The sequence below is a fragment of the Geotrypetes seraphini genome, chromosome 2 (genome assembly GCF_902459505.1).
Source record: "Geotrypetes seraphini chromosome 2, aGeoSer1.1, whole genome shotgun sequence".
NCBI lineage: Eukaryota > Metazoa > Chordata > Amphibia > Gymnophiona > Dermophiidae > Geotrypetes > Geotrypetes seraphini.
The window spans coordinates 321,812,195-321,839,782 of NC_047085.1; the positions used below are offsets into that span (position 1 = coordinate 321,812,195).

The 27,588-nt window shown below is 41.6% G+C and overlaps 1 protein-coding gene across 4 annotated transcripts in view; it reads right to left on the minus strand.

The window, feature by feature from the left end:
* Positions 1-27,588, minus strand: part of RBMS3 (RNA binding motif single stranded interacting protein 3) — a 1,318,368-nt gene that overhangs the window by 316,610 nt on the left and 974,170 nt on the right. For all 4 annotated transcript variants that reach the window (XM_033930140.1, XM_033930137.1, XM_033930138.1 and 1 more), the window contains one exon: positions 24,866-24,945. In XM_033930140.1, the coding sequence (XP_033786031.1) occupies positions 24,866-24,945 (80 nt within the window). The remainder of the gene's footprint in view (positions 1-24,865; positions 24,946-27,588) is intronic.

Sequence of the window (27,588 nt, forward strand, 5' to 3'; positions counted from 1 at the left end):
GTAGCCCACTACACCATAGCTAATTAAGTGTCATATTTGGCACTTAACCAGCTATTAATAATCACATAACCCTTGGAAGTTAGCGCTCAAGAAAACGATCTGGGTATCATTGTAGACAATACGATGAAACCTTCCGCCTAATGTGTGGCGGCAGCCAAAAAAGCAAACAGGATGCTAGGAATTATTTTAAAAGGGATGGTTAACAAGACTAAGAATGTTATAATGCTCCTATATCGTTCCATGGTTCGACCTCATCTGGAGTATTGCATTCAATTCTGGTCTCCTTATCTCAAGAAAGATATAGTGGTGCTAGAAAAGGTTCAAAGAAGAGCAACCAAGATATTAAAGGAGATGGAACTCCTCTCGTATGAGGAAAGACTAAAAAGGTTAGGGCTCTTCAGCATGGAAAAGAGACGGCTGAGGGGAGATATGATTGAGGTCTACAAAATCCTAAGTGGAGTAGAACGGGTACAAGTGGATCAATTTTTCACTCCGTCAAAAATTACAAAGACTAGGGGACAATCAATGAAGTTACAGGGAAAAACTTTTAAAACCAATAGGAGGAAAACATTTTTTTACTCAGAGAATAGTTAAGCTCTGGAACGCGTTGCCAGAGGTTGTGGTAACAGCGGATAGTGTAGCTGGTTTTAAGAAAGGTTTGGACAATTTCCTGGAGGAAAAATCCATAGCCTGTTATTGAGAAAGACTTGGGGGAAGCCACTATTTGCTCTGGATCAATAGTATGGAATGTTGCTACTCCTTTGGCCAGGTACTAGTGACCTGGATTGGCCACCGTGAGAATGGGCTACTGGGCTTGATGGACCATCGGTTTGACCCAGTAAGGCTATTCTTATGTTCTTAATAGGCCTGCATTTTATGGAGTCCTATTTATGTTGTCTTAACAAGTTAGTGTTGACTCTGCCTCCAGAATGCTCTCAAAATATCTGGTTTTAGCTTGAGTGCTAATTTGGCATTTTCAGTGGCACTGTCTGCTCTGATACTGCTCTGACGCTCATAGGAATTCTATGAGCATTGGAGCATTTAGCCCATCATGCTGTGGTAGAACCCTCTACCGTGGCTTAGTAAAAAAAAAAAAAAAAAAAGGGTGGGGGTGGGGGTGAATGTCAGGTTAGCCCCAGGCAAGCAATTTAAATGGCCTGTGAAAATTTTAAGCATTAAATCTTAGCTGCCAAAATCAGGACCATTCTCTTATATGATGCTTAGCTAGGAAGGGTATAATTAGAGTGAAGGGAGATACAGGGCCTCTTTTATGAAGCCGTTTAGCGCGGGCCGCTGTGATAACGGCCCCGAAACCCATAGAGATTTAAAGGGCTTTGGGGCTGTTGCCGTGTGGCTTTGTAAAAGAGGCCCATAGAAATAAGGAGCAAATTTTTCTCCAATTGTGCAAAACAGAGGGTAAGAAAGGGTGGTTTCTAATCAAGTCATGGAAAGAAAAAGAGGAGTAACAAACATGGTTCCTCCAGGGTCATGGCGAGAAACGCAGCTCAAAGTTTCAGTTTCAGACCAAAATGCGCTGGCAATTTCAGCAGAAAACAAAATAGGCCAAATATTGATTTGGGGCTGGTTTGGGTGCCAAAACCTTATTTGGGTCAGCTTTTACGTTGCAGTTTGTACCATGCATACTTTTAGGCATTAACTTTGAACAATTTTATCCACTTATGTGTAAATCAGCATTTTATGCAAAAAGATTTATAAATTACCTTCCAGAGTTGCCAGTTGCTAGAATACCTGTTTACTAATCTCCTTGAGTAATCAAATGATTATCTCATAAAGGCACTCTTTTACTATGTCGTGGCCCAGGGCGATAAATGATGCTGCTCCTATGCACATAGGAATTCTATGAGCGTCAGGCTGCGTTAGAAAACTCTACCGGGCTCAGTAAGAGGGGGGAAGGGGATGGGATAGTTTGGAACATCAAAGTCCAACTGTGTTCTTCAATAAACTAGGATAGGGATAATAAATACATCAGTCAACAAGTTGTCTTTCAGATTCTGTGCTGTTCAGGAATTAGATACGCTGCAATTATAAGGATCATGGCAAACATTTAAAGAAGCTCAAATCTGCTACAAGCAAAATAAGCAAAAATTAAAAATTTTTGAAAAATAAAGGCAAAATAAACTTTCCTTTCATTGCAAATTGGTCAGAGCAATGTCTATGGTTGAAAAGGCAAAAGAAAGCTTAGTGAAGGAATGAGTCATTTTGACTTTATCTGTTGTTAGGAAGTGTGAACATAGCATACTTTTAGAAAAATTTCTGTCTTCCTTTTGGTTTCACTTCCACCACCTTGGCTAAAGTTTAATAAATGTTCTATATAGGTAATCTCATTGTTCTTTCAAGATGTTGACAAACTCGCTCTCATTAAAGTTATTCCAGCAAAATATACTGTAATAATCTGAATAGCATTCACCTTTCAAGAATTCTGCACTGTTGGTCGTGTTTGTTTTCACTCTGGCAAACAAATGTTTCTTCATTTTAAAAAATGTATCTTTTTTAATTGCCTGAGAGCGGCCATTTTTTTCTGTGGAGTTCAAGCTTAAAGTGACCCCTGTCCCTTGGAGTTATGTTTCTTATTAGTAGAATAGTCTTTCATGTTTGTATTTTGCAGCACACCAGGAAACTATGCTGAGACACATTTGCACAGAATGAGCAAAGGTTATCATTGTATATCCAAGAAACTCCTAGAACATTCTGAGAAAGGCCAATTGATTACTCACAGAATGTGAAGGAAGACTTTTATATATTTTGTGTATCTGTGAAAATTGTGGGTCTGATTAATCCAAGCAGAGAATACCAATCCTTTTTAAATCAGTTTATCTTACATCCATCACACTGGGCTGTGCAGTTTGTATAAATAAAAGACTAAGGGCTCCTTTTATGAAGCCGCGCTAGCTGAAAATCTACCGCCTGCTCAAAATGAGGTGGTAGCAGCTAGCGCACGCTATTCCGCACGTTAAGGCCCTAGTGCGGCTTTGTAAAAGGAGCCGTAAAGATCCATGTTGGTTGCGACATCTCCAGTGCCTCTTTTTGCTGTTCTCGTCATATTTATACAAAAAGCATTTTAATACACAAACTGTATTTCGAGGCTTTGTTTCTTTTTTTTTCGTTTTCTAGTCTTTTGTAGAAATATAAAATCTGTATTTTTCCATCTGAAAATATAAATGCCCCATATGCAAATTTCTGTTTCAATGTTCAGTAGACCTTCTTCAGGTAATGATAGTTGAAGAGCATTCAGGTTTAGGGTTGTTGCATCTATGTCTATTAGGGTTGTCTACAAAAACATAAAGTTAGAATCATTTGTGCACTTTTCAACAAAGCACTTTAAAGCACTAGAACACTTTTCAAGAAAAGTACAATTTTTGCAGCATTCTGCCCGTTCTGTTGTATGAAATAAGCTGCTAGGTTAATTGTCCTAAAAAAATCAAGAAAGTTTATAACAGTGTGCAAAGTCTATGTGAGACTTTTTTTTAGATTAACTTAATTATAGTAAGAGTAATTTAACCAGAATAAAAAATTAAAGAAAGGTAGGAAGGGTTGGTTCAAGCTGGTGATGTAAGAAGGAGCAGGAGAAAAGGAATTTCTTCTGTAGAAAACCTGTCGTGCTCCACAATCTGAGGCTTGTAACCCAGGTAACTTTAATACCTTCAGTGACATTTCAGTTTTTATTAGTGGTTGTAATATGTTTGACCGAAAAAAAGGTGCCATAAAGTGCCTGCGGAGGCACAATTCATGTTAAAGATAGGCACTGGGAATGTAGGCTTGGGAAACTCTGGCCTACATTTCCTGCGACTACCTTTACCAGAGGTGCAGTTCTCTAAATGGTGCCGTCACGTTATTGGCACACAATTGGCAACCGCTTTTAAAGTGGCCGACAACAACAGCACCAGTTAGAGAATTCAGGCCTCAATATCTTCATGAGATAGCCAAGATAAAGCCTTGCAACAAGACCTCACATTGCACTAGGTCTGTGGTGATACCAGTGAAAAAGTCAGTTATCAATTTAACACTTCGCTCAGCTGTGTTGACAAACAGTTCAGCAGTTTGGAAGTCTGGATTTTCAGACTATTTGTCCACTGGCTTTGCCAATCATTTATTGGTAATACCAAGAATGTGAAACAGGACATGTCCAACCAAGTTTATTTATTTTTAGTATTTCTATACCACTTATAGCCCATGTGATTTACATTCAGGTACTCAAGCATTTTTCCCTGTCCTGGTGGGCTCACACTATATCTAATGTACCTGTAGCAAGGAGGGATTAAGTGACTTGTCCAGGGTCACAAGAAGCAGCATGGGAGTTGAACCCACAACCTCAGGGTGCTGAGGCTGTAGCTCTAACCACTGTGCCAAGTATGTGCTTCCATTGACTTGCTTGAAAACAGCCTTGCCCCAACAAAACTGTTCGTGCACTGGTGTGTTCAACAGCTTTGAAGCAATGTCCTGTTTGATACTGTCAGTGATTAAAGCAAGTTTGCTAAAAAGTACGAACAGTACAACTTGTTCTGTCAGATATCATTAGTCAGCGACTTCACGATCAACTGATTTGTAGTCATGCATATCACAGAAAAATTGCAGATCAAGAATGGGTGTGTCTTGTGCGCTCCACGCTCTCATCCATAGCGGCACATATAAGAGTTTCAGAAAACAGTTGAAGCACTCCAGTTTCACAATCATCTCCTTGTCGCATGGCAGTTGACTGGAAAACATGAACATTTTTGTTCCGTATATGTTGCAGGCCATCTGGCATGCTTGATGTATCGCTCCTGGCTTCATGAAATGTACACCACATGGAAGTGCTGCTCCAAGAATCATAAGTGTGTTTTTTATGCACTCACGGCAGTCATCATGTGGTAGATGTGTTAAGTCACTGCTTGTTAGGAATGCAGTCAGTTCCTTGACAACCTTAAGAACATAAGAAGTTGCCTCCGCTGAGGCAGACCATAGGTCCATCCTGCCCAGCGGTCCGCTCCCGTGGTAGCCCATCAGGCCCATTTGCCTGAGTAGTGGTCTATACCTATCTATACCCCTCAATCCCTTTTTCTTCTAGGAATCTATCCAAACCTTCTTTGAAACCATTTAATGTGTTCCTGTCTACCACAGCCTCTGGAAGCGCGTTCCATGTATCCACCACCCTCTGGGTGAAAAAGAACTTCCTACCGTTTGTTCTAAACCTGTCCCCTTTCAATTTCTCCGAGTGCCCCCTTGTACTTGTGTTCCCCCATAATTTGAAAAATCTGCCCCTGTCTACTCTTCTATGCCCTTCAGGATCTTGAAGGTTTCTATCATGTCTCCTCTAAGTCTCCGCTACTCCAGGGAGAAAAGTCCTAATTGATTCAATCTGTCGGTATATGAGAGATTTTCCATTCCCTTTATCAGTTTAGTTGCTCTTCTCTGGACTCCCTCAAGTACTGCCATGTCCTTCTTGAGGTACGGCGACCAGTACTGGACACAGTACTCCAGATGCGGCCGCACCATTGCACGATACAGCGGCATGATGACTTCTCTCGTCCTGGTCGTGATACCCTTCTTAATGATTCCCAACATTTTGTTTGCTTTCCCTGAGGCCATGGCGCACTGCGCCGATGCCTTCAGTGTTGTGTCTACCATCACTCCCAGGTCTCTCTCCAGGTTACTGACCCCCTAGTGGTATTCCCCCCATTTTGTAAGTGAACATCGGGTTCTTTTTCCCCACCTTGTTTCTAGTATTCACTAACCAAAGTCCATCAACCCAATGTCAGAAGTTTCACATCCTGTTTGTCTAGTTTGTTCCACAGTTTCTTGAAATTTGAAAACAGTTCATTTTCTGGCCTTGCAGCTTTACCAAACAGACCTTTCCATACTGCCCCAATAACTACTTAAAAATATGATGCTTGCAGGCCAAATAGAAGAGCTTCTGACCAATTTTTTTTCTTCCAGTAGTTTTGAAGCACCTTTCTTAACACCACTGTTGCTAGCAGCAGTATCGAAGACCAATTCCACTATATTGTCAACCAACTGCCATATTTCAAGCAACTCGTAAGATGCATCTGCTTGAGACATGCGTCTAGCATCAGATAGATTTGGCACACCCAAGAGTTTACCTTCGATGTATTCGTCATGAGACTCTCCGAGATGATCTTTAATCACTTTACCATCACAGTGAAGAGCAGCATAGCTTGCAGGATTCTCTTGTACAGTGGCAATAACACCTTCAGTAATTTTTTGTCTGTTAGCCATTCTGCTGCAGCGCTTACTTTGCCACGAGATGTCAAAGTTACTGAGGTCACCATTGCCAGACTTAATGACTGCTGAGACAATGAGAGTGGTCTGATTGTCTGATAGTTTCAGTCTGTCAGTTGCAGCAGTTTTTTTCATCGCCCTGCATTGCTTTCCATGGAAGCTGAATTGCTATAAAGTCAGCTGCCTTGGACTTTTCTTTAGGAATGAGATTGTCAACCTCCATGTAACTTTCTTCAGTACTTCCTGCTTCAAAATCTATCTCACCACTGTCACATACTTTATTGCTAATCAACCTTTCCTTTTCTTTTTCAGTCTTGTGCTTTTCATTTTCCTGTCTAAATGTTTGCAAATATCTTGTCATGTCCAAACACGGTTGCCTGTCTTTTATCTCTATGGTCAAGGTAGAAGTCCACGTCAGTTTCTTGTCTTCACTTGACAGCAGGTGAGAACTCATTTTAGTTTCAATGGCATCTAGAGCTCCAATATCAAAAAAGTGCATCCAGTTTCGTAATAAAGTTTCCTCTTTTACTCCTGGATCACTTTTATATCCTTTTTTTTCCCCTAAAGACTACTCCATTCACACCAGAGAACCATAACAACCAGCATACAGTTCTACCTGGTCTTTGTCTTGATGCAGGCCATTTGCCAAAATACAGTGTAGGTGATTTCTTCATTTGAAATGCTCTTTTTGATATTTTCCTGATCATGGTAGAGATGTAACAAATACTTCATGACTTGTCTACAAGTAGGCAACTTAGACCCTGTAATCAAAGATGATGAGTGTCCAATGAGCCCAAATTCACCCACTGCTCTGATAACTGGTCTTGAGGATTTCTCAGATGATGAACTCGGTAAACCAGGAACATCATCTTTAGCTTCATAGGTTTTTCCATTTCTAGTTCACATGCTTAGTTACCAATGAAACGTGCTACTGTATTTAGAAACTTAAAAATATACCATAGTATTACAGCAAAACTCAAACACTGCATTGAATAAAAGTGAACTTACACTTATCTGATACTGGGTTTATATAGGTGCTGACACTAGATACAGCAAGTCATTCTTACACATGCAAGCTCAGAACATGCCTAGAACTAGAACTAACTGATGTTTGAGTAAAGGTGGGGGTGCTCACAAGCATTTCTCAGGCAGCAGATCAGCTGCTGATGTCATACTTGCCCAGACAAGCCCATTCAGCCATTTGACAGTCAAACATTTAGTTGACAAACTGTAAACCTCACAGCATACCCTGAAGAAAGCCACAGTATGATGGCTGAAATATCAATTTTACCTACTGAGACATGGCGAGACCTGGAAAACTGCAACAATCGTGACACCAGCAGCAGAAGCCTAAGAGAGCACAAAGATACGAGGGGCTGCTGAAAAGTTGAGGCAGTCTCCATCGAAGGCTATACACTTACTCCAGTGATTTTCCACATTCTAGTTCCACATTTTTTCTGACGGAATGAAAAAAAGTAGAAAATCACTGGACTAAATGTATAGCCTTCGATGGAGACTGACCCAACTTTATTGGTTGGGCTGAGAACTTTTCAGTATAGCTCATCATTAAACTATAGTCTTTTGTTCTTCCCAAACCATAACTTTGTGAAATCTGTATGTGAAAAAAGTAGCTTTCTCCAATTGGTTTTTACACGTGTGCTACATAGAAATTGAATAGGCTTATAAATGAATTTGTAAATACAAAAAAAAATGAAAAATACTGCCAGTAGATCTAATATAACCACAAAAAAATCTGGCAGAGAATATACGAGGGCTGTTCAAAAAGTATCAGATCTTAATTTTTCTTGCATAAACAAATAAAGCTAGGGAGGTGTGGTTTGGTGCACGTATGTAAGTGACCCTAATGCACATGCTTGAATTTTTTCCTGCCTACAGAAGCTGTCAGTCGCCGGCAGACCGCCGATGAGTCAGATTTTCTTTTTTGACAAAATGACAGAAAAAGTTGAACAACGCTACTGCATTAAATTTTGAGTAAAGCTTGGCGATTCCCAAGTGGAAACGATCCGCAAGATTCAACAGGCCTTCAGGAATGAAGCTATGGGCACCACACAGATAAAGGAGTGGTACAACTGCTTCAGAGATGGCAGTACATCAGTGGAGAATGAAGCACGTTCTGGTAGGCCCTCAAAATCCAGAAATGAGATCGTCATTGACCAAGTGAGGACCCTGGTAATGAAGGATCGTTGAATCATGATCACAGAACTTGCAGATGAGGCGAGCATCATCGTTGGATCCGTTCATTCCATTTTGACTGAGGATTTGGGCTTCAGGAGAATTACAGCAAAGTTTGTGCCAAAGCTGCTAACGAATCTGCCCATTCTTCACATTTGATACGGAGTTTCCTGGCCAAACACAACACACCTGTGATTCCTCAGACTCCCTACTTTCCCGACATGGCTCTGTGTGACTTCTGTTTTTTCCCCAAACAGAAAATGCCCCTGAAAGGGACCAGATTTCAGTCAAGAGAAGACATCATGCAGAATGCGATGGACCAGTTGCGAGCAGGAAGTCATCATGCCGCTGTATCGCGCTATGGTGCGCCCGCACCTGGAGTACTGTGTTCAATACTGGTCGCCGTACCTCAAAAAGGATATGGCGGTACTCGAGGGAGTGCAGAGGAGGGCGACTAAACTGATAAAAGGTATGGAAAATTTCTCATACGCTGACAGGTTAAAAACGCTGGGGCTGTTCTCTCTGGAGAAGAGGAGACATGATAGAAACCTTCAAAATCCTAAAGGGCATAGAGAAAGTGAATAAGAACAGATTCTTCAAACTGTGGGGAGCCACAAGCACTAGGGGTCACTCGGAGAAATTGAAAGGGGACAGGTTTAGAACAAATGCTAGGAAGTTCTTTTTTACCCAGAGGGTGGTGGACACATGGAACAAGCTTCCGGAGGAGGTGATAACCCAGAACTCTGTACAGGGGTTCAAGGAAGGTTTGGATAGGTTCCTGGAGGATAAGGGGATAGAGGGGTACAGATAGAACTTGAGGTAGGTTATAGAAGTGGTCAGTAACCACTTCACAGGTCGCGGACCTGATGGGCCGCCATGGGAGCGGACCGCTGGGCAGGATGGACCTCTGGTCTGACCAGTGGAGGCAACTTCTTATGTTCTTATGTTCAATCTCAAAAGAAGCCAGCGCTGCTTCCGACAATGGCAGAACCGTTGGAAAAAGTGTGTCGAAGCCCAAGGGGACTACTTTGAAAGAGATTAGTATAAGATTGTTGTATCTGAATACGAGTATTTTTTTTAAATGAATTAAAGGTCTAATACTTTTTGAACAGCCCTTGTACGTATATCTCAAAGAAATGACTTCTTATGGACCATTCTTAAATAGGAGCTCAAAAATTTCAAGATACTTATCACAAAGTTGTGCCAATGTGATTTCAAAGTACTTATCATAAAGCAGTATCAGTGTTGTAAAGCACAAACATACCAAATAATTTTTAAGAGAATTCAGTACAGGGCAACTACACTAGGTGATCAATTGCAGTTTCACCCAAGACGATGTCTCAAATGTGATATATATGAAATCAGTACCTAAATGAGTCCCGCTCCGTACATCATAATTTTTCATATAAAATTGGTCTTTCCCATATATCCAAAGACTCAAATAAATAATGAATATCTGGGAGGTTTAAGTGCAATTATTATTTAAGATAGGCCCATTCCAACTTTGTGATAAGTGTCTTGAAATTTTTGAGCTCCTATTTAAGAATGGTCCATAAGAATTAATTTCTTTGAGATATATATTTTCTGCCCATTTTTTTGTATGGTTATAAAATAACCTTCATAATTATTTTTTCTTTCACCCCTTTTATAAAACCACAATAGCTGAATTATCTACACTGCTCCCAACACTCATAGAGTTCCTATGAGCATCAGGAGCAGCACAGAGCATTCAGTGCACTGGCCTGCGCTAAAAACCGCTATCACAGTTTTGTAAAAGATGGGGTATATTTGTTATTCGGTATGGTATGCATTTTAGCAACTAGTTATATAATACACCCAACCTCATTTTGTAGAGTTCCGCAGAGAAGATAAAGAGGAAGAGAAAATATCTAATATATGATGACCTTATCATACTCCAACCTTCCCTATTTAATCATACAAACATTACAAGCAAATAAGCGCTACAATTTTTTAATGAGTTATATACTCTAAATATATAAAAATGAATTATGCAGGAAAACAGCAGGGCAGCAACAGATGCACAGATCTAAGAGTGTCATGCTTAGTTTCACTTGATGAATGTTTGTTTTTCTGCTCTGAAAAATTAATGTAATAAAATATTTAAAGAGAACAAGAAAATCTTAAATTGACTTGTGAAGAAGATTATAGTAATTCCATCCAGAACCACTTTTATTTTAAATGAGTACAACGTGATGCCATCTTCTGAGTCATGATGTTTGATTCTCTGTGTTCCAAAACAAATATTGGCTGGTGATGATTATTGATGTCTGAACTTTTTAATTCATGCTTTCTACACCTGTTCCGCTTAGATCTTACAGAAAAAAAAAATGCATACATGAGTTGCAAGAAAGAAATTGATAAGCAGAGCTCTGAAAGATGTGGCTATATGACAATCTTCTTTTCTTTCATTTCTAGAAAGAAATAGAAACAAGGGGACATTCAGAAGCATGGGCGAGGGTTGGGCAGCTGTTCACTGAATACTTGTTACAGCAGTGTTCAAAGAGTAAATGTTCTTCAATTGTTACAATGCAAATGCAGGTCAGGGTACAGAGTCTAAGGAATTAAAATGAATAATGAAGCGGTCTCTCTTGACGTATCATTCATATTCTATGTGGTATGATTTTCATCCACTAGAATAAGCATGTCAAACTTGCGGCTGACAGGCTGCATGCGGCCCACAACAAACATTTTTGCGGCCTAGCCAATGTAATCCAATACATCATAACTATTAACAGGGAAAAATGCTTGAGTACCTGAATAAATTCATGTAAACCGTTCTGAGCTCCCGTAGAACGGTATAGAAAAGTGAATAAATAAATAAATAAACTAGAGTCGCAAAGTTTCTCCCGCAATCCATCGGTGCCGAGCAGTCACCTATCTAAGCCAGTCAAAAACAATGATACAATATTCGAGTATAACCAATTGCGTACACCTTTGGTACCCGAGACAAGTTTGCACCTCTAGTCATAACGCACTATTTCCCCCCACTAATACTAGCAGTGAGTCAGACAATAATAATACGTATCACGCCATTAGGCTTGTATTGACTTGCTTGGTACGCCTAACATGAAATATTTTGCCTGACAATAGGTTTATTTACATTACACTTACTAATTTGAGCAATTATTCTGTGTCTGGTATGTTAATATTTAAGAAAAGATATTGATTTTTATTGAAATGTTTTATTTTTTTGTGCTAATGATTACTCATTTATTCCAGCTCTTTGTAGTCAGTATGTCTTTATCGAAACCAAGTGGTAGTAAAGCTAACAAAAAATTGCTGATGAACATCAAAATTTCCAAGAAAAGTGGGAATTGGAGTATTTTTGCTGTGAAGTAAAAGATAAAATAATTTACTTGATATGTAATAATGCTAGTAGTGTGCCAAAGTTATATAACATTAAACGGCATTATGAACAGCATAAATCAAAATATGACAATTAGGAAGGATTAATGAGACAAGAAAAGTTGACTGAAAAAACAACATGGAAATTTGTAAATTTTTATTCTATATTGTGACCTGAAATGAGCTGTTTTACTTACCCCCCCCCCCCCAATTTACAAAACCGTACAAGAGGTTTTTAGCGCCAGAGCATCAGAGCAGCACAGATCATTCAACACACCAGCCAGTGCTAAAAACCTTTTGCGCAGTTTGTAAAATGGTGTGTGTGTGTGTGTGTGTGTTAATGTTAACCATTTAATGAGTGACGCCATGCCAGTAAATATTTGTCGCAACTAAATCTCCCTTAAATTCATGGCCAACAGTTGGTCACCCTAGGAAAAGAATAAGCTGAGCTTCTAACTTTTCAGGCTTCTGTGCCAGCACTCAATTGTTAACAGCAAATGTGCTAGAAATGCACCTTAATGCATATACAGGCATCGTTGTATTTATCAGAGGATTATGCTGCTGCTTAATATTGCAAGAACAGCTGGCAGGCAATCAAAAGGGAATCACAAGCATGAACACTTTTCTCTCTTCTTCCACCAGAGCTTCCAATATCAGGTTTTTGCTCAAAGAGAGAAAGGAGAGACAAGGAGGAAAGGACAAAGAGAAACTCTCCTTGCCAAGTGTGGTTGCAATTTTATTACAAGGTCGCCTACTTGAGGAGGCCAAGTAGGCACCTACTTCAAGTTTATTTTAGAAAGACAGAACTGGCATGCAAATTTATAAAATTGCTCCATAAAAACTTCAAAACTCTTGCCTTACATTTACACCTATTCAATACATGCAGATGCATTTATTTTATAAAGAAATACAGTATTTTCACATAGATAACGCGCACCCATGTAAAACGCGCACACGGGTATAGCGCGCGGGAAACCGAAATATATGTAAAAACATTTTTGTATACCGCGCACACCCGTATACCGCGCATGCTGCCCTGACTCTCCCGTTGCCGCCCGACTCTCCTTTCGCCCGCCCCGACTCTCCTCTGGCCACCCCGACTCTCCTTTCACCCGCCCCGACTCTCCTCTCCCCCGCCCCGACTCTCCTCTCCCCCTTGAAGTCCTGTCCCCACCCTGAAAGCCTGATGCCCCCCCGATGTCCGATTCACCCCCCCCCCCCCCGCAGGACCGCTCGCACCCCCACCCCGAAGGACCGCTCGCACGCTATGGTACGCAGCCTATGCCTGCTAGGTGTGTCCCGAGTGCAGAGCCCAGTTTAAAGGCCAACCCTTTCCCCAGTGTTACTAATAAACCTTTTGTTGAGTCTCCTGATGCTATTTCTCCCTTGCTCTCTAGAGGGAGTCAGAGAGCACGAGTGCAGAGCGCCCATCCCCCTCTCAGGCCCAGGGTTGCTGATAGAAAATACTTCCCACCTGAGGGTTGGGGGCGGGGCTGCAAACTAGTTGCCCAGAGAGGAAAGCTCCTGGGAAATCAGTTAAAAGGAGGAGAGGCACAGGACAGGCAGGAGAGCTCAGGGCTGGGAGATACTGATGGCAGTGCTCCACTTGAATGTATGGAGCTGATGGAAGCCAGAGAAGAATCTGCTTCCAAGGAGAATGAAGAATCCCAAGCCATGGAAATTGACCTAGATTCTTCTGCAGCTCCAATGAGTGAGATTCTGCCAATGGAAGTTTGCTTCATGGAAGGCAAGCCGCTCGGGGAATAAAAGTGAGTAGCTGTGACCTTATTATATGAAGGACTTCCATGTTTATGCATTGCCCTGTGGGAGCTTTAGTACTCAAGAGCTCCAGAAGATTTGAAAGACTTTTGTGAAAGTTTTTTTTTTTGTGTTTCTCTTCCATGAGAAAGGACTGTTACCAGCCCAGGTAGGGGGGTTCGCCTCACGTATTTTGTGGTGGGATTGTGGGCCTATTTGGCAGTATATCACCACGTGAAGCGCACTGCCTGCCCAGTATTCAAGCTGCTGGGATAGTCACAGCAGTAGCTCTGACTAGTGCTGCAATAGTCAAGTTTAAAGACTGTTTGTATTTTGTTTTAAATGGCTGAGGAATAAGTATGGGCTGAAGCCAATAGCCTGAGTTTTGGAAAGGCTTGAACTTTTGAACATTTCCATTTTTGGGACAGTTTGCTGTTTTGTGTTTTTTTTTTTCTTTTTACTGTTTTGGGACTATCCTGACAAGGTTTATGTTTAATGCCAATGAAAGAATAAATCCTAAGTTTAATTTAAGCAACTACCCTTACCTGGTGTGGCTGTATTTTTCTTCCACTAATTTTCCTTGTGCAGCCCACCGCAGCTCACAAGAGCACAACTCCCGTGTCCCAGCCGCTCAGGGCCCATTGTCCTGAGCCGGTTGGTGACAACGCACCCGCACCCCCACCCCGAAGGACCGCTCGCATGCACTCCCACCCGCACCCCCACCCTGAAGGACCGCTCGCACCTCCACAGCCTCCCGACCTCCCCCCCCCATCATGTAGAAGCTCCTACCGGTGTCCTGCTGCTTCCTCTTGGCGGTCCCGGCCCTTCTGTGAGCCCTGCGCCTGCGCTGCTTCCTCTTCCGGCGGTCCCGCCCTTTCTCTGACGTCAGATTGAACAGACACCTAAAACCACTCCCAAGGGGGGGTGTTCTGGCAGGAGGGTGTTTTTTGGGGAGGTGTTCTGGCAGGAGGGAGTAGGCGTTACCCTCAAAAAGACAAAATAGTATCCGGGGTGCCATTGTCCTGCGCACACTAGTGCGCGCATTTGATGGGGCATGATCGACGGGGCGCAATTGTCCTGCATGCATTTCTCAGGCCATGTCTTATGACCTGGATGTTTTGTAAAATATTTATCACTGCGAAATGTCCAGGGCAAAATTTGGACATTTGGATCTAGACCTGTTTTGATATTGAATAAATGCCAACAAGGTGCCCAAATTGACCAGATGACCACTGGAATAATCCTCCCCACACTTTTACAGTGGTCACTGACCCCCCTCCCATCCCCAAAAGATGTGAATAAAACAGTACATTCCTGTTTGTATGGCAGTAGCAGATGTTATGAACAGTCCTAGTAGAGTAGCAAACTAGTATCTTGAGTAGTCTGGTGGCCATTGCAGTAGATTCCAGAGAACGGGACCCAGGCCCATCTCCTACAGAAAATAACACACTTGTGGTGGGAAGTGTGAGCCTACTAAAACCTCTAATACTAAAACCTCTATACTGTAATAATATACAGTATAGGTGAGATCCATAGGCATAAAGACTGTTAGGGTGGTATATAGTTGGGTACAGTAGGTTTGGGGTAAGTTTTGTAGGGCTCCTCATAAACTATAAGGGAGTTATGATGAGATGTATACCTGAGACCCTATATGTGATGTTCACTGTAGTGCCTCTTAGGATACCTCACTGCTCTGCTGGGAAAAATGTGTTTTTCATTTGGATGTTTTGGTTTTCAAAAATGGTCACGAGATAGACACCCTAAGGGTGAACACATCTAGAAATGTCATTCCCCCCCCCCAAAAAAAAAAAAAAGGATGTTTTGTGGTTTCAAAAATGGTAATTTTCTCTACCTGATTTTTGGAAGCACTTGACATAACATCTAAACTCGGACTTAGATGTCATATTGAAAATGGACCTCCACATCTTTTCCATCTCAGCCAACAACTACATTTGCTAATGTGTGCTACTATACCAGTACATGTTAACATGTGCTAACTGTGATTGCGTACAATACATGCATAATTATCAACTAGGTCCTATTGCCCGCATCTCAGCTGACTGACAGCTATATTTGTTAATGTGTGCTAACTGTGGAGCTGATACACATGGCTTCTATGGTCAGATTAATGAGAATATACTGTATTCTGCAGTGATGTAGTTGACATATGAGATGTAAACTTAAAGAGTGCAGACCTTGCACACTGATCAGGCGAAGCCTTCTGGACACATGCACACAAAGGTTCAGTGTTAAGTAGAGCCCAACCAAATCCAGATTTGGCTTTGGTTACAGTGTTTGGGACAGGGTCCTGGCTAGGCCTAGTTGCCCCTATGAATCCCAGTCCCAGAGTTTGAATAAAGGTGGTGGAACACAGCATTCAGTGCCTCCCAAGAATGCACACTGAGATTTCCCTGGTTGAGTAAGACAAAACACTTTAATGGTAAACAAACTTCAAACACACTTGCAGAAATGGCACGAGCAAAAAGAAAAAAGGCTTCTATGAAATCAGTTCATTCTGATTAGGAAACAAGTAAGTTCCACTTTAGCACAAGCCGTGCTTTTAGACTCAGTCCAGTCCAGAAACAAAAGTCCAAAACTTTCCTTCTGGCCTCACTCTTGGGCCCATCAAAACAGTGCATTAGCCAAACACTTCTCCTTTGAAAAAACACTCTCACTGGCTCTGGCTGTGGCCCTGTTGGGTAGAGCCAAATCCCCAACAGGCTGGGAGGAGATAGGCCTGTACACCACAGGTGTTGCCGCCCTCCCAAAAGACAGGCTCAGGTTTTACTTCTTCACCCCCAAACACAACTCAGAGCAGTAACACAAGCTGCTCCAAAAATAAAACACAAAACTGAAAACTTTCAGCTTCTGGTTTCTACAGTTCTTGGGTAGCTAGAACCCCACAATACCCCAGCATAATACTCTGGCAGGCTTTAAAACAAAAGGCCCAAAATGCAAAACTCCAATGAGGAAAAACTGCTTGGCTTAACAGCCTACTCACAGTCCATTAGCTGTTCTTCCCAGTCAGGCAAAACATAGTCCTCTAGACACTCCATATCATAGTCCTTAGGCTAGGCTTCTGAGACTGGTTTGGTATGGCTGGCTTCTAGTTCCTCCATCTCCCAGTCCTCAGAGAAACTGCCTTGAGCTGGCCCTGGTTCAGCTGGAAGGACTGGCTTCCTTCCCAGCTTCCATTCAGCTGCTTGTCCCAGCTGTTTCTCCCCATTCTCTGATGAAGAAAGCTCAGTAAATGGGAGCCTCGGCAATCAGCCACGCCCCCTCCTAACAGGGATAGACAAATTCTTAAAGGGCCCTACATTCTCAATGTCAGCCTGAGCTCTGGATATTCTTAAAGGGACGGGCTCCTTTCTAAAGTTGTGCACAGGATTTCCACACTGTTCAGGATGTTTCCTATACCTGGTAACAGGGCTTTAATGGGGCATACAGGGACTTTCTCCCTGTTTCTAGTAGGGCTAGCCAGATTCCTGTTACAAGTGCCAAAACTGGTCCAAAATTCTTTTTCTGCCCAATTTCAGCTTTGGTTAGAAGGCTATGGCTTTGGTTTCACCCAAAAATGGCCATGTATTTTCAGTGAAAGCCGAACATTTGTCTGTGGCCTATTTGTCTCCCTCCCTCTCTGTCTCCCTTCCTCCTCTCCAAACAGAAGTTACCTCTCCTCCCTGCCTATCTTTAGGTACCCCGTCAGGCCTATCTTATAATTTTTGGTGGTCTAGAGGTACAGTCGGGGCAGGAGTGATCTCCAGTCATTCTTTCTCATGCTGGTTCTGCCTATAGAGGTCTTTGCAGCTATTCTGAGTGTAATCTTGGAGGCTGCTGCAAAAGATCATAGCAGCCATTTTGAGAGTAGCGCTGGAGAATACTCAGGCCCTGAATACACCACTAGAATACTAGCAATTGTAAGGTAGTCTTGGGAGGGAAGAGGGCATTCTTTTGTGTGTTTATGTAAAGTGATTGCAAGTATGTCATGAAGTTATGAGCTTGCATTGCAATTTACAGTCAAACCTCGGTTTACGAGTGCACCGGTTTGCAAATGTTTTGCAAGACGAGCAAAACATTCGCAAAACCGGCACCTCAGAAAGCGAGTTTGACTCAATTTACGAGTGCCACTCCCAGTGATCCGGCATCCCCCCCCCCCCCCGCTTGAGTCGTCGTCCCCCCGCAATCTTACATGCTCCCCCGAGAACCAAAACAATATCCTTTACCCCGATTGGGCGCCGGCACCAGCACAAACACACAGGAAATGCCGGTGCCCCAAAGATCCTCCCTCTTCTGTGCTGGGCTGGGCGGTGCATCGGCTTTCCTTCCTCTTGCTTGTGCTGGGCTGGACGGGGCCTTGAGCATTTGCGAATGCTCAAGGCCTTCTGGTCTCGCTCTCTTTGAGATTCTGAATCTGAGAATCTCGGAGAGAGCGAGACCAGAAGGCCCTGAGCATGCGCAAATGCTCAAGGCCCAGTCCAGCCCAGCACAAGCAAGAGGAAGTTAAAGATAAAGTGCAACTATAACAAATCTACAAAAGATGTAAATGGACTCCAAACCAATTTGAATATCTTATTATGTCCCAGCAAGTCAGCATTTATTTTCTCATACTTATAAGTTAAGCATAAGCTCGCCCACCAGAAAGGAAAACTAAGGTGCTCCCAATTCTTCCAATTGAGAGTAATCATTTGCTTGGCTATCCCAGTCATAATTAGGAAAAGCCTGCATTTATAGTGGTCCATGGGAGGCTTAATATGCAATAACGTTTCACATTTAACTACCTCATACGTCAATGGAATTGATGCCTCCAGTATGATATTAATCTGTCCCCATATTGACTTCCACAAATTAAGTATCAAAGGACAATAGAACACCAGATGATCCAGTGTCCCTACATCAAGATGACAGTTCCAGCATCTATTAGATTTAGAATTGTCCAATTTTTGTAAACGAACAGGGGTCCAGAAAATCCTATGTAACAAAAAAAACATGTTTGTCTCATAGATGCTGATGCTGTACATCTCATCCTCCAAGTCCAAATTCGTGGCCGTTGAGATGCAGAAATATGCTGCTTTATCTCAATGCTCCAAATGTCTCTAAGACTAGTTTTTGTTTTTTTATTCAAGAATTCAGATATTAATTTATACCACCGGGTGACCTGATGTCCTAGCAAATCTGTCTGGAAGCATCGAACCTGCAAGCTATAATAATTTTTTAAATTTTGCCATTCAGGGAACCCCTTCTGAATGGCTTGTTTCAACTGCAACCACTTATAAATTTGAGACTTTGAAATACCAAAATATTGTTGCAGTCATGAAAAATCAAGCATTTTCCCATTTGATATAACATCATCTAATGCAGTGTTTTTCAACCGCTGTTCCGCGGCACACTAGTGTGCCGCGAGATGTTGCATGGTGTGCCGCAGGGCCGCCATCAGGGCAGTACTACCAGTCCTGCATTCAGGGGCCCGGAGCTGACAGGGGGCCCGAGGCAGGGGCGCCAGTAGCTCGCCAAGGCAAAGTGAGTCGATCACCCAGGACTCACTTTATCTTGGCGATCTAATCTATCGAGCCGATAAGTCTTCTTCTCCCCGACGTCAATTCTGCAATCGGAGAGGAAGTTCGGGCCAGCCAATCGCTGCCTGGCTGGGCGGAACTTCCTCTCCGATTGCAGAATTGACGTCAGGGAGAGCATGCGTCGGCGTCGGCTTTGGGGCCTGTTATCCATTGGTGGGTCCTGTTCCCCGATGGCAGCGGTAGTGGCAGTGGCTTGGGGAACGGCAGGGAGAAAGAAAGAAAGGGGGCAGGCAGGGAAACAGAAGGAAAGAAGAGAAACAGAAAAAAAGAAAGAAAGGTCAGGGTTCTGAATTTATATCTGCTGTCTATATTTTACAATATGGTCACCTTTTACTAAACCGCAATAGTGGTTTTTAGCGCAGGGAGCCTATGAGCGTCAAGAGCAGCGCTGGGCATTCAGCGCAGCTCCCTGCGCTAAAAACTGCTATTATGGTTTAATAAAAAGGATGGAGGGTATATTTGTCTATTTTTGTATGCTATAAAAACCAAATACAGAGAGAGACTGAGAGCTGTTGACGAAGAGCTACGTGTGTGTCTTTCTTTGATTCCAGCCAGAATATCAGCTTTGTGTTCAGCCAAACAGGCCCAGGTTTCGCACTGAATAAAGTATTTTATAATTTTTCACTATTCTGTTTACTTAATATTTCATAATAAAGTAATTATAAAATACTTTCTTTGTGTTTATTTGATTCCTATTCAAGAGAATTATTTTATATATAGTCAATATAGGCACAGAGTTAAATTTTTTAACATTTTCTAATGGTGGTGTGCCTCGTGATTTTTTTCATGAAACAAGTGTGCCTTTGCCCAAAAAAGGTTGAAAAACACTGATCTAATGTATGTATGCCTGCCTGCATCCAGTGCTTCCAGGCGATCTTAGACTCATCAATTTGAATCTTGGAGTTTAGCCTTAAGGACTGACATATGGGTTTCTCTACTGGAATTTCTGTTAAATTGTTAATAAATTTCAAGGTTTTCCAGATGTCAAATATAATACTATTGTCCTTAACGTAACTAGATAACTTGATATGGCATGAGAAAGCCGTAATGGGGACATAATTTTCCAATCAGGAAGATGTTCCATGAGCTCAGGAAGGACCCAATACATACCCTGACGCAGTTTAAAGGCCTGATGATACCTATAAAAGTTTGAGAAATTTACCCCACCCGCCGTAATTGTTTTTTGTAAAGATACTAAAGCAATTCTAGCAATTTTACCTAGCCAAATAAATTTGGTAAGGATGCTATTCAACTTCTTGTAAAAGGACCCCTGAAAATAAACTGGCAACAACCATTTGGTAGCAAACCACCGGCAAAATCATCATCTTAACTGTTTGGACTCTCCCCCACCAAGACAGATGTAGTGGGTTCCACTGCTCACACATTTCTGAGACCCTTAGCAATAAGGATTTTTCATTTACTTTCATCGTCTCTTCCAATGTTTTCTGAATCCAAATGCCTAAATATTTTATACCCTCTTCCTTCCAAAGAAAAGGGAATGTGTCAAATAATCCTTTTGGACAGTGTACGTTTAGCAGAAGAACCTCTGATTTACTCCAATTTATTTTATATCCTGAAAATTTTCCAAATCGGTCAATCAAATTTAGTAAATGCGGAATGGTAGATTCAGGGATTCCTCAAATGAAGCAAAATATCATCTGCATAAGCAGAGACCTTATATTTTATATTGCAATCTTGTACACCGCATAGACAGCTATTATAAGCAGTACATTGTTCCCCCGCGTGTCAAAGCAGCTACTGATTGGTGTAGACTGACTTTATTACAGGAAGAGGCAGTCGGAGCAGACCGCGAGTGGTTTTCTTTACCCACCGATGCTCCAGATGCCTTCTCCTGCCTCTCCAGATGCCCTCTCCTGCCTTCCCTGACTTTTGACAGATGAAAAACCATATTTGTGGGGGTTCCTGGAACGGAAACCCTGGAAATTTCAGGGGGAGTACTATATATCACATTTTAATAAACTTGGAAACTTAGAAACAACCTTAACACCCCCCCATCCCCCGCTTTTACTAAACCACAATAGTGGTTATTAGCGCAGGGAGTCGCACTGAATGCTCTGAGCTGCTCCCGACGCTCAAAGGAACTCTATGAGTGTCAGGAGCAGCGCGGAACATTCAGCGCATCTCCCTGCGCTAATAATCGTTATCACAGTTTACTAAAAAGGGGGGGGGGTAATTTGTGTAACAATGTAGAATAATTCTATAATAGGGCACCTACTATAGGCACTGCTTATGGTGATTATTTTAATCCTACTGTATAAATAAAAATAGGTGCCTACTTTTCTTTATATGATACTAGAACAAGTGCTGAAAATGCATGTAAGGTGTGAGCATTATACCAGCCCTATAGCTGGTGTAAATTCTTTTGCGTAGATTATAGTATTCTGTAATTTATGTCCACACTTATGCACCCTGCCCAAATTCCACTCATGCACATGCCTGCTACAGAGTTTGTGGCATCAAGTCATTTACGGGTGGACGTGACCCCTTTGGTTTCTAAATGACTAAACTACTAACCATCTATGTAAACACTTACCGCATACAAGCGAGGCAGATCCTTATAGATTTAACCTTTTAAACACTTCTGAATGCCAATGATTTCTTAACACAAGGCTGCAGCAAACGCCTGTGTGTTAATTCAAAGCAATCTAAATTAAGCACCAAATTTTTTTAAAATATATAGACCCAAGTAATGTAATGTACAGCATTGCATATATCTGGCAGTGCTATAAACATGATAATATATGTTTGGTTAAAAATTTCCGTCCTATCTCTCTCCTTAATTTGGATTACAAAATTATGGCAAAACTACTCGCATTAAGACTCACCACAGTGATCCCAACCCTTGTACACAAAGATCAAACAGGATTCATCAAACAAAGATACATAGGAGATAATTTACGCTTATTTCACCATATCAATGCTCACGCCAAAACACTGTCGGATCCTGTGATTGGTTTAGCCATTGATGCTGAGAAAGCCTTCGACCGAGTGGAGTGGCCATTCTTATTCCAAGTACTGAAATGGTACAATTTTGGTCCTTTCTTCACAGACTGGATAAAAACACTATATAGACAACCCACAGCTCGTATTCTGATTAACAACTCTCACTCCAACAAATTCCCCCTTCATAGAGGCACCCGTCAAGGCTGTCCCCTTTCACCATTGTTATTTGACTTAGCGTTGGAACCTCTCCTGTCAGCTATCCGACAATGTCCCTTAATTAAGGGTATCCCCTCATCCAGTCGAGACATTAAATTAGCAGCCTATGCTGACGATGTCCTTCTCTTTCTCAGAGATCCTCTTGTCTCCTTGCCCCATCTTATTAACATTGTCTCTCAATACTCTCAACTTTCTGGATATTCTGTTAATTGGGAGAAATCAGAAATCTTTCCTCTCAATGACCACATCTCCTCCTCAGATCTGGCTCAATTTCCTTTTTCATGGTCACAGGGAGCTGTGAAATATTTAGGGGTCCTAATTCATAAAGATCCAGTACACGCCCAGGATCTGAACATATCCAAAATCAAAAATTTAGTTTCAAACACTACAACTCGTTGGTCCCCTCTTTATTTGTCATGGTGGGGTAGAATAGCCTCCATTAAAATGACTTTAGCCCCGCAAATCAATTACACCCTTTCCATGCTTCCCCTCCTATGCCAGAAAAAATTATTTCATTGGCTCAATATGAAAATCTCTGAATTTATTTGGAACAAGAAAAAACCCCGTATTGCTCTCGCCAAGCTGAAGGCCTCTAAGATTAATGGCGGATTAAATTTACCAGATTTTTATTATTATTATATCGCATCTTTAGCCAAATATGGAGTTTATTGGATCGTTGATTCTAATCCTCAGGATCAACCAGCATGGTTTGAAATGGAACGCTTTTTAAGTGCACCACTGCACGTTTCCTGCTTCCTTACAGTGTCAATACCTAGACACTTGAGAAAGTATTCCTTGTTGAGTGCAACGCAGCATGCTTTTCATCTTCTAGATGCAACGGCTGAGATCTCTGTTAGCGAAAGCCCACTCATGTCCCTTTGGAATAACCCTAAAATTCAAAATAAAGGTAGATCCCTTTCATGGAAGAGGTGGCAACGGGTGGGTGTCGAGTTTGCTCATCAATTAATCTCCTCCACCTCATTCGTTCCTTTTGATATTTTTTGTTCTGCATATTCACTTCCATCCTCTATACATTCTCAATGGCTCACGCTTACTGAAATACTGTCTAAGGTACATATGCGCCCTGACTTTATGACCTCTATCCACACTGTTCACCACTGGTCTACTCTGGCCTTAATGAAGGGTAAAGCGATATCTCTTTTTTATAGTATTCTAAGAGATCACTCTTTCACCTTTTCACCTCAATCAATGAACCAATGGGACTCGATTCTGCAGACTACGCTTTCTGATATAGATTGGGAACTTTTCTGGTCCTCCACAAACCGTCCTCTTCTATCTTCCAGAGTCTCGCAATCAATGTTCTTCGTTATGTGGAATGCAGTATGGACCCCATTTTGCATGTGGAAAGCGAAGCTAAAACAAGACTCCACCTGCTGGAATTGTTTGAAAGAGTCTGGAACTCTTGATCACATGCTTTTTCATTGTACTATAGTTCACTCCTTCTGGATTCGTATTTGGGACACTATAAAATCTATTACTAAGTGTTCAGAAGAAATTTCCATTGACATTGTAATTCTTCGTTCTCAACACCCTTGTTTCGCACAAACAAACTGCCCACCTAAACTCATTGATGCCATGTTTGTAACAGCTCTTATGCATATTCTAAAAAATTGGAAATCATCCCCACTACTTGACTACACCTTTTGGTGGAACTCTCTGAGCATGTATCACAAATTTGAATCTTATGCATATGAGAAAAACATGATTTCTCGACTCTCCAGAAACATGGTGCGAAATAAATCACCTTGGTCATTCTTAGATTCATATGTTCATTCTAACCAGTAGACACTTCTGCCTCTCTATCTATCTATCTCTCTCTTTTTCTTTTTCTCCCTCTTTCTTTCCCTCTCTCTTATTTCACTTTCCCTGCTTTTCTGCCTTTCATATATCTTCTATTAGCAGTTACACATACCCTGGATTCTTTTTATTAATCTGGTTGTATGTAAATGATTGTAGACATAGACTTTTTCTACACCATTGTGTCTTATTCAGATTTTGTGTGTTTGAACTGCTTTCTGTAAATTTCTTATAATATTCAATAAAAACTAATGAATCTGGATTATCTTGTCTGCTGATTTATACTGTAAATATGGATTTGTAATCCGTTCTGAGCTCTTTTGGGAGCATGGGCTAAAAAAATTGAATAAATAAATAGTAGTAGTAGTAGTAAACACAGTGTAACTTAAAATTATCTGAGGAACTAGAGCAAACTAAAATGTTGAAGAGAAACAGGAATGCTTCATTGGCTTTTACCAAGCTTATTTTCTTGAGTATTCTGCTCCAGTTCATTATTCAGTCGTGATCTGAAAAGCACCTTTATTCTAACAATGGCTGTCAGGTTAAGAGTTATCATACCCAGATGTGAAAGTTGTATGAACCTCTCTATACAGAGGAGGTATGTCAGAAATGCTGTGATCGTCCAACCGCTAGCATACACAAACATTCCTGCTCTCTTTGGCGTCATTCAGAACAAGCACATTTCATGGACTGCCAACAGGTTTGGAGCATTCCTGCAAATGAACAACTATAACACTTACCTGGTACACCTGGGGGCGTTTTCAAATACTTCCCATTGAAATGCTGAATTACTACTTCACATTTTTCAGTAGATTCCATTCTGAAAACACAAGAAAAATCATCTCTGTTAAAGAAAGCAGGGACCGTCTCTTGCATGTACAATGTGCAACGCTGCGTGCAATAATAAATTGTTGTTGTCGTTGAAAGAAAGTTTTTAACTGAGACAAGTGGCGCTCAATAATTTATCTACCAGAGTATGAAAGTAGCAAGCGTATTGAAACAAGTCTGTGCATATTATGACATGTTGCGGCTCAGTGCGAGTCTAACATTCCAAGAGACAGGATGTCAGGAGAGTCCTCATGCGAATTAAGTAAGACACTGCTAGATTTGGAGAAACACTCAGTGATAAAATTTTTCAAAAAAGAAGGGAAAAAGCCAAAGGATATCCATAACTGCAGTTTATGGTGAGTCTGCCCCATCATCCTACAAAGTAAAATTTTTGAAGCAAGCAGTTTACGTGGGGTTGAGAGTCCATTGAAGATGACCCTCATATTGGATGGCCTGTGGAAGCAACTTCCACGGAAATGTACAAGAAATTTAAGGATTTAGTTTTGGCAGACAGATGAATTAAGATTTCCTGAAGAGTTGAAGAAATGGGCATCTTGGCAGGTACAGTTTGCAAAATAATTTATGAAAAGTTGGACATATCTAATGTTAGTGGAAGATGTGTTCAAAGAATGCTGATGCCATGTCAGAAGGCCACAAGGATCCAGTGTTGTCAGGAGAACTTGGAGATGCTCCATGAAGACCAAGTAAATTTATTTCATCATTTGGTGACTGGAGATGAGACTTGGGTATCATGGAGGTCCTGAGTCCAAAATGGATTCAATGCATTGGAAGCAGAAGTCATCCCCCACCCCAAAAATGTTAAAGATAGAAAAAATTGCAGGCAAAGTCATTGCAACTGTCTTCTGGGATGATGAAGGACTTTTGCCTCTGGAGTTCATGCCACACAAGACAACCATAACTGGGAAGAGTTATGCCAATAAATGATCGCTTTGTGTGAGTCAATCAAGGAGAAAAGATGTGGGAAAACTCACAGCAGGTACACTGCTTCTTCACAACAATGCACCGATGCACATGTCAAGACAATCACAGGATGCCATCCGAGAATGTGGGTTTCAACAGCTGAACCATCCATACTCCATTCCTGACCTGGCTCCCTCAGATCATTTCCTGCTCCGAGTTTTGAAGAAATTGCTCCATGGATAGTGATTTTCAAGTGAAGAAGATGTCAAGGAAGCTGTGACGTTCTTGTTTGAAGGTCAAACAGAAGAATTATTTTCAAAGAGGTGTGACAGTGAAGCTCCTGTCACAGTTAAAAGACTGCTAGTCCAGTCAAAAGTACAGCCCTCACACCAGCTGTTATCAAAATGAAGCCAGTGCACTTGGCTAAAAGTCCAATTTCAGTATAGAAAGAAAGGAAAGAGAAAAGTCAGGGGATTTCCAAACCAGAAATTCAGGCAGGGAGGGCACACAAAATACTATCTATCCCTTATTACTCCTTTCCCAGAGCCGAGGAGAAACAAAGAATCAACCCAGCAGGAGGTGGGGTTAACCATGGAGGCTTGCAGTCACATCAGCTTGAGGACAGATTGCAAGTGAATAAATTAGCCCCAGCTGATTCAAACAGGGGGAGCACAGCACAGTATACTGAGGGCAGTTTTGAAACTTTTTCTACCCACCATAAACAGGGGTTTTCTCCAGGCCTGCAAGGAAGGGCAGAAAGCCTGTCTCCAGAGAGATACTGTAGTTATCCAGTTGAGCTTTGGGGGGAAGGGCTGATGGTTTGTTCAGACGAGGAAGAAACCTACTGTGAGAAACTTCCAAACACCCAGAGAGGGGGATGGGAGATAGAGAGAGAAGCTGAAGAATTAATGGAAACCAGAGACAGTTACTCTAGCCCCAGTGATACAGGGTGGGAGAGGTACAGTGAGACTGACCCAGAGGAATGTCTGCTAGAGGAAGGCATGAACCTGTGAATGACCAGTGAGAAGCTGTTTCCTGCCTCATAGTAAAATAAAAGTCTCTGCCAAAAAAACCTGAGCTGAAGCAATGCCTGAGTTTAAAGTGTATTTAAAACCTCACCTAGCAAAATCTCCAGAGAACCAAAGCTAAAGGACTTTTGGGGGCATTTGGGGAGGGTCTGAAAAAGCTATGTGCAAAGGGAGGCTTGCTTCCACACAGCCTGTAGAGCAGAGCTGTGAAAGTCCTTAGTGGGACAAATTGCTAATCTTTAAAACAGAGTGAGAGAATACATTTATGGCCACTTGATTTTTGCACTGTAATTTTGAGTAGTGCTGGCACTTGTAGTGCCTGAGAAGTGCTGGCAGAACTGTTGCTAGGATCAGCCAGCAGCCCCATATGAGGAGCATTTAAGAATCCAAGAGACTATAAAGTATATTTTGATTTTTTTTTTTTTTTTTTTTTCTTTTGTGATGCTTGACAAGGACTGTCCAGTCCATTGGTCTCAAACTCAAATCCTTTGCAGGGCCACATTTTGGATATGTAGGTACTTGGAGGGCCTCAGAAAAAAATAGTTAATGTCTTATTCATGAAATGACAATTTTGCATGAGGTAAAACTCTATAGTTTATAAATCTTTCCTTTTGGCTAAGTCTTAATAATAATATTGTAATTTATAACTAAAGAGACATATGATCAAGAAACTGTTTTATTTTACT